We start from the raw sequence: 12,212 nt of genomic DNA, 5'->3' as shown, positions 1-12,212 counted from the left end.
GAGAAACATGGATTTTCTGTAATGACACCTACCACCCAAGGTCAGGTTGGCCTTGGCCCTACTGCCTTTTGGAAAGCCCTTAAGACCTGGCTGTTTTCCTGGGTCAAATGCATATTTGGTTTCTCTGGATTGACCAGTTATTATTAAACACCTTACCTACACACAGCTTATAATTATTTTGTGGCACGCTGCCCTCATTAAAAAAAAGGCAAGAGTGGAAGACTTGTCTGCCTTCTATATACATGTATCTGTTTTGACTAAGTTACTTAGTGGCCAAGCAATGAAAGGAACACCTTTCCTAAAACTATAGATGGGGAAAAACAAATTATGGTAGCAATATCTTCCATGTCAACAGTTTTTCTCAGAAAACAAACAACATCGAAAGGAAAGAAACTGTGGCTACTATGTTCTTTCATAAATGATTTGATGAGTATAGACATTTAGTTAATACACAGAATATACCCATAAATAAGAGTTGGGATACATTTTTAAAATGTGAAATCAGTTTAACCAGCTGTTGGCATGCAACCCCCCCCCCAAAACAAAACAAAACAACAGTACAGAAATTGACTGCTTTCTGAGAAACAGCAGGGAATCAGTCTGATAACAAACTGTACACAATTCATTCAGCTTGCTCACATTTTGCTTAAAATAGGCACCATGTGGACGAGACGAATGTCTCAACAGTAAGAACAGCACATGAGTACATGACCTCCCATTTTACTTCACCTTGGCAAGGGCAGGTGTGATGAGAATAAGATAAGTTACAGTATCTGCCCTCTAGGGAGGTAGTAAAGTGTGCCAATGTGAAAGCTATCTGTTTGTTCATAGATGTGGGTTATAAAGAAAATGGGCAAAGGTGAGGTTTTTTTCTGCAACTATCGAGCAAGGCATGAATGGGTGACATATTCAAATCCTTTTGGAGCTGTGTTTCCTGTATGAATTGTTTTAATGCTGATTTAGCTCAGTCTAAATGCAAAGTGTGCAGCAAAATTATACTGTAAAGCTGCAGCTTTCCCTTCAAGGACTTTCTCCAAAGAGTTGGACAATATTTAATAATTAAAAGTACCGAACCCACAGGGAAGAATGCAAATTTAAATTAGAAACTAAACAATGGGACTCACACCGCAGCTGAAACCAAACCTGTCTCCAGATACAAGACTGCATTTCGTACATAGCGGGTGTGTGTGTGTGTGTTCAAAGATGGCCCTTAGGAATTCTGAGTGAACCACTTCAGATAGACTGTGATTTGTGTACATGTGCACCTGGGCTCATGCCACAGCAGTCAAGCCACCGCTGTAGCCACAAATACATCAATTACAGGGGATATATATGATGACTGTTAAAGTGGATAAAAATAAGAATGACAGGAATGAATATAGAACAATTTTGATATTAAAACAAAACAAACCTCTGGTTCTGTTTTCTCACTCTGCATAATGCTGGATTGCTAATTAGCACAAATCTGTAGGGCTGAGAGAAAACACAAGCTGCACCTCACTGGAATGACAGGAAAATATGCATAACATCTGGTTGTACATTTACACCCCGAACGCTTCCCTTCCCATCTCTGCGGGTCGTTTTTTCCCTACTGCTGTGAGTGTTGAGGAGGATGCCTTGCAGAAAGCCTTCAAGCAAGGGGTTAAGAAACGCGATCTTACATAGCAGAAGTAATCAGCCGGTTGGAAGACGGGAAAAAAAAGCAGCAGCAGCAGCAGCAGCAGCAGCAGCAACGCAGGAAAGTAACACGCCCAGAAGGCAGATACGCCTGCCTCAGCAGAGGGCAGTATGAATTAAAGATGATGTATTTTACAGTTGCGGAAGACAGCTTGCCTCAGCTGCCCCGCTCACCTGCTTAAATCATTAAGTTTCAGCGAGTCAAGGGCGGGCGGAGAGGGGTCGCGAGGATCCCCGCGAACAATGCTCTCGTGAGCGGTGCAGCCTCATTGGAGGAAGGCGGCTGTCTCAGCTCCTCCCCTTTTCGTGCCCGAAGCACCGGCCTCCGAGGGGAGGACCCGAGCGAGTAGGAACTTCGCGGAGCGCCTCTTTCTCATGTCAGCGGCAGAATAACTATGCTCTCGCTCCCACCATGAGCCGCTGGTCTACTTCCCAGGGAGTCGTTCTAACCGCGTATCATCCCAGCAGCAGCAGCAGCAGCCGCCGCCGCCGCTGCCGGGACGCTGAAGAGGCGCCGGGAGCCGACGCAGAGGAAAATGCAGACGCGTCCCCCTTAAGGTAAGGGCTAGCGCTCGCGCTCGCGCTCCTTCGCTTACAGGGGAAAGCCTGCCGGCCGAGCGTCCGGGTAGTGCAAAACCCGGGGCTCGCTCTCGCGTACCTGTTGACGTAGGCACGCTGCTCGGAGCCAGGTACGAAGGACCGGCCGCGGTGTGTCGTGACTCATATGACCAAAGTTTAAATGTCGGAAGCAAGCTAGAAAAGCGACCTTGAGGTGTGGTGCTACTGGGCGCTGTCGGCGAGCGTGCAGTAGGTGTGTGTTGGTGCTAACCTGTGTTGCGTGCTAAATAACACTGCATACCGAAGTAACCCATAATCAAACATCTTAAAACGCCTTCTCCGACGGTCTGCGGGGACTAAAGCTTTTTTGGCCCCGAGAAGGGCACGAGGCAGCTGGGGAAGCTTTGGGTTTGCAAGTTTCGTCAACACCCTCATGTTGCATGCCTGCAGAGTTCTTCCAAATGTACTTTCCCCTCTTAAATTAAGATACAGTAATTCAATACACGAGAAAGTACTTTGTTTCCCGTAACCATGGGAATCCAGCAATATGGTGGGGTGAGCAAGTATATATCAAGACTGTGTGCGCTAGTCCACTCAGTTTCTCCCCATAGGGGGAAAAAAAAGAAGCATCGTTTTCTAGATTACATTAAAGTGCATTTTATTTGTATCCAGAAAGTTAAATAAGTTAAAGTGCAAACCTTTTTTTTTTTTTTTTACCAATAGCATGACTAATAGGCTGTTGCTTAAAATCCCTTTCACATAGATAACAGAGGTGCAGCAGACATTCCTGGTATGTGTACTTTGCTTCACACAGCCCCTCCCCCTGCCACTTTATTTTTCCATAATGACCCCAGTTTTTTCTTTCTTCCTGTCTCTGATTACATACAATTTTGAGCCAGAAAGAAAACTTGCTTCAGAGACAGATAAATTAATCCAGCTGTAGAGAGACCCTTGAGTGGAAAAAGGCTGGCATGATGTTAAGAATCACTGGTGTCATCAGGATTGGGACATACTCAATGTCTCTTATGGAGAGATATTTTGTTCTCTGCATAATATCTCTACCGTGCAGTAGAGATATTTCTTTAAACTTCAAAAAGATGGACTTGAGATGTTTATTCCAGTTTCGTTCTCATCTTTGAAGGATGCCAGCAGAAGAGCTAGAGTACAGGATTGGACCTGGATTGATCTCTGCCCTTTTGAGCCACCCAGAGTCACCTGTTGGGGGAAGATGGGCAGCATACAAATTTCATAATAAAAATTAAAAAATAAAATTGACAAATATGGTTGTCTGGGGCAAGATACCCCCAAAAGCCACTCTTACTTCAACAGTATTGATGGAATAGGGCACTCCTGGGCATCTGAAGGCAGCAGATGAGATTAGATGGCTCAGGCCAGGCTGTGTGGCAACCCAGCCCTGTCCCTTGAGCTTGTTGACTCAAAGTTCCTACCTTGCATTGCAGGATAAACTTCTGAGCTGTTGAGACTTGAGTGAATTAAATTCTCAGATCACCGAGGGTCACACATGGTATCTGCAGAGTTCCAGGTGATCTACACAAATTGATTACAACATGTAGTTTATAATTTGATTTTATACTTGCGTCCTTATACTTCACTCATTGTGAAGTAACCCTTAAATGCTTTTTTTGTGTGTGTGAAAATAATGGTTCATTTGCCATGAACCTCATACAGGTAGTCTTCGCTTAATAACCATTCATTCAGCGACTGTTCAAAGTTATGACAGCGCTGAACAAATGGTAGTTACAACCGGTCCTCAAAGTTAAGGTTGTTGCATTGCCCATGCGGTCACATAATCAAAATTTGGGCACTTGGCAGCCTGCCCGCATTTACAACCACAGTGTGTGCTTCAACTCCCCCATCCGCCTATCTGCCCCCCCATCTCTGCCCTTTTGGCCATCTTACACTCCACTACCTACCCCTGCTGCCCCCAGTTGATCTAGCTGACCTTCATCATCTTCCCACTATTGATGAGGAACACCTGGGCCAGCAGTGGGAGGAAGAAGGTGGCAAAGGTCAGCTAGGGCAGCGGGGATAGGCAGTGGAGTGCAGGGTGGCCAAAAGGGCAGAGATTGGGGGGAGATAGGTGAAAGGGAGAGTTGAAGTGGAGGCGTGTGTAGCAGGGCAGGAGAAGCATGATGTCCTTGTCTAATGACAGTGCGGTCCTGGCCTAACACCTGGAACTGGGACTACCGGAACTGCCATTGCTAAGCAGTGCAAATGTGATGATTCGCTTAATGACTGCTTTGCTTAGCGACAGAAATTCCAGTCCCAGTTAGGGTCGTTAAGTGAGGACTACCTGTATATTGAAAGAAGGACTTATCCAAGGTAGGGTTTGACATTAGAAATGATCAGATAGAATGATATTTTTCATTCACAATGGCAATCTTTTAAAATGTAATTCTGATGCTTACAGCAGTATTGAATTTTCCCATTTTCATTTTCCCATTTTCTGGTCCATTGGCTTCAATGGAAAAAGTAATTGGAGAAAGGCATAGACACAGGATACAGTGAGAAGAAACTGGGAGGAGGAGAGAAAGACTGAAATAAACATTGTGTCACTCCCTCGCCATTGTCTTGGAGTCTTAAAAAGAGCCTCCTGTTAGTACATTAAAACAAGTAAAAGTGACTTGTCAGAAGCCAATCAACGATTCATGTGTTGGTCTTTTGAAAGAGTCTTGTTTATTTCTGTAGAAATATGTAAGCATTTTAGTCAGAAATCTGTGTTACATTTTTTATTTATCTTATTTATTTTGATTTATTAATCTTTTTGCTTCTGTGCTTATGGTTCTGTACAAGCTGAGGAATTCTGGGTACTTTAGCCTTTTATACATAGCCTTTAGCTGCACTTGAGGATCCTTTCTTTCAAAGTTGTTGTGATCTGTAATCTTAATTTGGAAATCTCTCTCCCACCTCTTCATTTATGGGTCCTCGGGACAGTAATGAATCAAGTCTTAATGGTCTATCTGGAACATTACACTCTTCTTTTCTATACTGATTATCTTATTTTTCTGTAAATAAAGTTTTATTTCCTTATCTCTGGTGGGATTTATCTCTAATCACACACATCTACTCTATATGGCCAGGAAACAGCATTATAGATTTTTTTTCTCCTCGTTTTTTATTCAGTAGTAAGGCAGTACAGGGAGATGCCTACCTCTCTCAACCAACGTTAGGGGGAGCATACCAGGAGAAACAAGCCCTGACAGATACATGAATTAAACAGTAAGGTGGAAGTAGAAGATGTGAAGGTTTGTAGATTCTGTGGACAATGGGGGAGAAGGGTTGAAACCTCCAGCTTTTCGTTTTACATGATCAGTCATGTTGCCATAGTTTATTAAAATAATTGGGGGGGGGGGAATGCTATACTCTGTAGATTTCATTTTAACCTTTATTCTGATAAATTGACACTTGCCTAGGTTTTTGTTGGAATTCAGCTGCATTTTCTCTGGTATATATTTAGCATATGAGAATTTAAAGATATATGTATTAGATATGAATCTAATGTTTGGTGTATTGGTTAAGGCACCAGGCTAGAAGCCAGGAGACCATGAGTTCTAGTCCTGCCTTAGGCACAAAGCCTGCTGGGTGATCTTGAGCCAATCACTCTCTTTCAGCCCTAGGAAGCAGGCAGTGCCAAACCACTTCTGAAATCTTGCCAAGAAAACTGCAGGGACTTGTCCAGGCAGTCGCCAGGAGTCAAGACTGACTTGAAGATACCCAAAATAAATATATAAGGACAGAATTCTGTACTTTTTAAGCTTTCTTATTTGAAGCTTGTCCTTGTAATTTCTACATTTTTATGTTATAACACTTGAATACACAAACATATTTGAATGCTCTCAGACAGTGAATTCACTCTTTTTATGTACTAAAAAATAATGTGCATAGAATCTGTACTAATTTAAAGCTAAAATAAAGGTTTTTCTGGTCATTTCAAGTTGCCAATGCTGGCATTCCTCCAATCCCAAATACAGAATGAGGTTGTAAGAATTTTATTCCTGTTGCTGATTCATTCAAACATGTTACAGGGATAGTACGCTATAATGGGACAATCTCCAGAAATACTTAATACTTTCTTATTGTCTTTTCCATTATAACTGCAACTGTACATTTAACACTGCCTCTGAAACTAAGTTGAGACTTGAGTCAAGTAGCATGAGTCTTTTCTCCAGAGCATCAATAATGTTTCAGGAAAGGAGTTGTTTCTTTGTGGTATGGTTCCCTTTGGTATGTTGGACTTTTGGTTTGAAACAAGGATGGCAACATGAAGGAAATGACTACTGATATACTTGATAAAGTCAGCATTTGGATTGTTAAGGAGAAATTTAGTCCGGAGCATCCGAAATCCACAAGCGTGCCAGCGTGAAATATTCTTTAGGGGAGGAAGGAAGTGAAGGATCCCAGATGTGCTCTTGAGCTGCTGCATTTAGTTTTTCAAGCTCTCTCCCACTCCAGATGTGCCTAATTTGACTTCTCTTCCTGAAACATATTAAGTCTGAGCATCATTTGTCTCTTCTTACAAACTCCAGTTATAGCAAGCTGCAGTGAGATGTTGGTTTGATATAAAAAGGAGATGAAGCTTGAACTTTATATAAATATTTATTTTTAATGCAAATTTGAAGGAAGTCTGTAGAACTTAAAGAACATTAAGGCAAGAGGTGGGGGGGTGTCAGTTTTTTGAGGCATTCTGCTGTACTTGCTGTTACTTGCTGTTACTTTAACGTACTGAACCTATTCAAAACATTGTGCAACAGAAATTGAAAACAAGCCTGGAAAGCAAAAATATATCTGATGATGAGAGCAGTTGCAAATTGTAGACTTACTCATATTCAGAGCAGAGCTCCAGAAATAAGTAACACCATTGTGGTTTGATGTCCTGTGGAGTAGTAGAAGAGTATAATATGATGTGGACCTAAGAAAGAAAGATGTGCTGTATATTTTGTCCTTTATGGTAAGGGACGTTCTCAGGAGTTATTTGGATTGGAAAACGGTATAGGTGTTTTCCTCCCTTTCCCGAAAAACATTATAAATGTTTATTTTGTTGTAATTTCTAATAAAGGGCTTTTCGATCACAAATTTCTGGGTATCTTGCCTAGTTTGGTGAGACTGATTTTCATTCTTATACGTGGAACAGCACAAGCATCTACATTGCTCCAAGATAGTCATTTGTTTTGCAGTTGCCCTGTGCCAGACACAGGATGTTATAATTGGCCCTCCCTCTGTTTTTTTGTTTTTCCTTTTGTAACACCTGTGTTTTCTCTCCAGTTTTCCCATCTCTTGTTCTTTCTACAAAAAAATTGATAGATGAAAGCTGCACAGTACCTGTTGATTGGTGATGCATTTGAAATCATCACTGGTCTTTGGCAAAAATTAAATACAATAAGATGCTTGGAAATTGCAAAAGCTTTCTCTTAACCTCTTTTATCAAAAGTTACAGTGCCAGTTCTTCTTTCAATAATGATGAAGTAAAGGGGCAATGAAGGTCACAATAAAAAAGTAGCAGACATGTGCACATTTGTGTATGCTTATGCACACCAATATATGTAAAGAAAAAATGTCACTCTAACTCCTATAAGTAACAAAAATGGTAAACTATCGTACGTTTTCATGCTGAAGGGTTCTTAATAAGTTCTTTACAATTATTCCATGAGCATTTATTGACTAATTTTTGCCATCATCATTATTATTGTTATGCTTGATGAGTTTAATAATGTGCCACACTATAATTACGTTTAAAGTAATTAAAATAATTTTGTTATTTTAATTACTTTATTATTTATGTTTTTAATTATTACATTAGAAATTTTTAGTGGCTAGTTGTAAACCACTGTGAATCCATTTGGCAGTGTAGAAAGATAAATATATAAATAAATGTTGCTTAATGTGACAGCGTGGGATAAATATAGATTTAGTTGTTCCGTTTGAAACCCGTGAATCTATTTTCTCTTTCCCTCTCTACCCACTCTTTCCTTCTTTTACTTAGCAGTGAAGTTTAGATTGTAAGTTTCTTGGACTGGGGTATGGCATCTTGTAATTTTAAAAACCTTATGCGTATAGATGACATTATAACAATAAAAGACACTTCCCCTAAAGCAAGAATGAAAAGTAGAAGTGAAATGGCCTAATGAAGGGTTTTTCAAACTCTGTTCCATGGAACCCAAGGTTTCCGTGAGTACTTAACGGGATTCTGTGAGATACAAAGGGAAAAAATATCCTCACATCCAATTTTAAATCACTAGAACTTTGCCTCTTTATCAGTAGTTTAGGGAATATATGTAAATATATAAATAAATAACAACTAATAGGATTCTGCAGCCTAAAAAAATCCTAGTTTCATGGAACATATAGTATTGTGGTTGAAATCACTTAAGACAGGGAGATCTTATGTACTGAAATGCTTGCTTTTCACGTTGGAAGGATCACTCAGGATTGTAGTTGAGAGTGGCGGTGGTAAATGTGTGGCCCTGCTGGTGTTGAAATACAACTCCCAAGGCAGTCAGCAGGGCTGCAGAATTTTCTCTCTGGTTTTGGGGTTGTAAGAGATGCTTGGACTGCACAGCAGTGGATATGGGTATTCTGGTGGGGAGGGTTTAAGCCACAGCTATTACTAATTGCTGTAGTTTGTTGCAAAAGCATCACCATGCCAATTTCTCATTTTGACAGGAATACAGTCAAGTAATTTAATGCTGCAAATTACGTGTGTTGATGTACCCTCAGAAGAAAGTCCTGCCATATTCAGTTAAGCAATCCTTAGTATTTCCATGATGCTTTCCACCTTATCTATGTGGCTGCAGTTTTAATTTTATGCCAGGAAAAAAGACTTACTGACCAGCAGGAGATGCCAAAAAGTTGTCAGCTCATATAAAGCTCTGCTCCTAGTGGTGTACATGTAAGTCACCATAGAGAGATTTTTTTGTAGATGTGCAAAGGTTTCTTTCCGCATGCTATAGCCTTTCCCTGCTCCTTTGTCAGGAACAAGTGTTTTTCTTTCAAGGTACTGCCATTATCTTTCTGTTGGAGTGGAACAAAGGTGAACAGGGACAGAGCATTTTTAATAGTACATAATTGCAAGTTCTGTATACCCAGATGTTTCCTCCCCATTTTATGTGCAAGTAAATGCTGCTGATTTTATTATCATTGTCTTGCTTTAGGGTGAATGTCACCTTCTAATCACTTAACAGAGTCATTGTAGAATATAGAATTGCTTTTTAAGATGTTCCACTTAAGCAAAAACTTAGAATGGTTCCGTTACTCATTTCCAGTTTTTTTCCCTCCTGAGGAAAAAATAATATAATGAGAAAGCATTTTATTTTGGGAGGGGATCAAACTGAGTATCAAGAATAGGGAAAGAATGTAGCTGAAAGGAATATATATTTGCAAGGTCTCTCTTTTCCCATTCATCAAGGAAGCTATTGGATGATCTTGGAATTCTATTCATTTGGTAGCCATATATTCATTGTTTATTAATAATAGAAACTAATGCTACTGGGGTAATTGCAGACAAAAACTACCATATTTATCCGTGTATAACATGCACTTTCCCCCCTAAAATTCGGGGCTGAAATCCTAGCTGCGTGTTATACACCTATATGCCCTGCGGCTTCTCACCTCAAGCGGCAGGGCTGGGAGAGCAAAGCACCGGCAGCCGGGAGAGCATTTCTTTTTTGGCAGCCGCCTCAACCCAGTGCTGCAGCTCCGGATGGCCACAGAGGAAGGTGCAAGCCAGCACCGTGCTGCGCAACGCCCCCCTGGCTGCCCTCCAAGAGCTGCGCCTGACGCCTCTCGGATCGCCCCAGGACTGGCGAGTGCAGAAGACGCAGCCTCTCCTCCGATGTAGCCTCTCCTCCGATGTAGCCTCTCCTCCGGCTCCCTGCGGCCTTGCCTGCTCCTCCCTCCTTCCTGTAGGGAGAAACTTTGATGCAGAGGGGCAGTCCTCTCCCCGAGGGCTCGACTGCGGCATTGGGAGCACGGGAGAGTCCAGGGAGCAGCAAGAACCATGTCAGAGCAAAGCACAAAGAGCAGATCCACAGGGCTCCTCAGTTTGCTGAAATGGGGCAGGCAGGGAGCCACATGCCATCCATTCCCCAGGCCTCCCACTTTGCAAACCAGCTGCTGTCTGGAGCGAGCTGTGCCTGGAGGAGGAAGAGTTAAGCACTGGGGTGTGTGTGTGTGTGTGTAAGAGCACACCCTCTGTAAGAGCAGAGGGGTGAGTGAGTAGGTGGGTGTGCGTGCGTGCGTTTGTGCAGTTTTTATTCCTCCCTTGCTGCTCAGTGAGTTTGAGAGACTCGCGAAGGGCAGAGGAGACATGGGCTTTGAACATGAAACCATGGAGCTCCCGGGCAGAGCGGGGTGCCTCCCGCCACACCAAGCCTCTGACCCTATGCATCTGCTCTTTACGCTTTGCTCTGACACACTGAGTCTGGAGAACTTTGGACTCTCCCATGCTCTCTGGACTGCACGGTCCCTCAGCCTGGGCAAAGTTAGAGGCTTGATACTGCGGGAGCCACCCCGCTCTGCCCGGGAGTTCCTGGCTTTCTTGTTTGAAGCCTGTGTCTCCTCTGCTGTCGGAGAGAGACATGCACATACACCCCCTGCTCTCGGCGATACACAAACACACACACACACACACACACACACACACACACACATATACATACCCACCCAGCCTACAACATACAAAAGAGGTGCTTTTCCTTTTGTATTACATATTTACCTTATAAGTGGTATAAATATTAATAAACAAAAAGTTCAGAGCTCCCTTTATTTTGCTTCCAAGTCATTTATTTTAAATTTAAGTTTTTTTTAAATTTAAATTTTCCTTCGTAAAATTAAAGTGTGTGTTATACACCTGTGCGTGTTATATGGCAATAAATATAGTATATTGCCTAGCCCAGTCTTCTCCAATCTGGCACTTTTCTGCATTAGTGAACTTCCAACATTTGGTGCCCTCAATTTGTGTTAAGTTTCAGTTCCTGTAATTCACTGTGGATTATAGAAGTTGGTATTGTTCTGCATAATTTTTAATTCTTTCAGTGTGAGTAATTTCTCATTCTTAGTGGTAGGAAAGTAATTTGAAATTTAAGGGGCTTTTTTCATAGGCAGAACAGCCTTTATGTTTACAGAACATAACTTCATAAAACATTAACTTAGTTGAAGAATAAAATTTGGAGTCTAATTTCATTTGCACAAAATCTTGCAGAAAATGGTTCTGTTTCTAAGCCAGGGATGTGCAGCCAAAGGTTTTGGAAGCTGCATCTGCTCCTGAGATATAAAGTTGTGTACCTCTGATCTAAGCTTACTTTTCTTAGAGAAGAGAATTGGAAGGACTTCATAGACAGAACTTGCCTATTGTATATTCCCAAACCTCGTCTGTAGGCTGTTCTGCTGGGAGAAGATTCACCTTTTTTTGAATAATTTTACTTAACCAAGGAGCTTCAACAGCCCATTCCATCTTGTTCAAGAAAAGTTTTGGGGGACAGAGATGGATTTGAAGAAGATGATTGATTTGGTCTCATTGTAGAAATATAGATGCTTTGATTATTTCAATAATATATACTAAATTGGATTTGGGTATAAAATATTTTCAAAAATAATTTATTCATAGCTCCCCCCCCCATCACTACAGTACTATTTTTAAAAATTAAAATAGATGTCAACTGTAGGGATGTGTGTTATGAGCTATATGGGATGACAAAAATGTTTGTATATTGTCCTGGTAGGATTTCTTATCTTCCAGTCCATTTATTCATTAAGACCATCTAGTTCTGTAGTTAATCTTTGGAATTTATTGCAAAATATGGATAAAATAGAAAAGTAATATTTCGTGTTAGAGTAGAACTATGGAATTATTTTTGTAATTATGCCAGATATCTTTAATTGAGCTGTTCCAGAAAAAAAAAAAGAATTATAACCCAGAAGTTCTAGATATATTCCTATGAGATTTCATACTCTGTTCCAAT

The 12,212-nt window shown here is 41.3% G+C and overlaps 1 protein-coding gene across 4 annotated transcripts in view; it reads left to right on the top strand.

Moving 5' to 3' along the window:
* Nucleotides 1-1,930: 1,930 nt before the first annotated feature.
* The window catches only part of ARHGAP18 (Rho GTPase activating protein 18), a 58,108-nt gene continuing 47,826 nt past the window's right edge, over nucleotides 1,931-12,212 (top strand). Inside the window, exon 1 of one of the 4 annotated variants that reach the window (XM_007426075.4) lies at nucleotides 1,931-2,235. In XM_007426075.4, coding sequence (XP_007426137.1) covers nucleotides 2,090-2,235 — 146 coding nt within the window. In that variant the 5' untranslated portion in view covers nucleotides 1,931-2,089. Of the gene's footprint in view, nucleotides 2,236-2,346; nucleotides 2,367-2,469; nucleotides 2,489-12,212 lie in introns of those variants that run through there. The other 3 variants (XM_007426076.4, XM_088140711.1, XM_088140703.1) reach the window with 3 other exon arrangements.

The sequence above is a fragment of the Python bivittatus genome, unplaced genomic scaffold (genome assembly GCF_059951505.1).
Source record: "Python bivittatus isolate LINGU-HERP-01145 unplaced genomic scaffold, Pbiv_v1 ctg000020_np1212, whole genome shotgun sequence".
Taxonomy (NCBI): Eukaryota; Metazoa; Chordata; class Lepidosauria; order Squamata; family Pythonidae; genus Python; species Python bivittatus.
The sequence above is the reverse complement of the archived record's forward strand: the minus strand, read 5'-3'. Positions and strand labels throughout refer to the sequence as shown.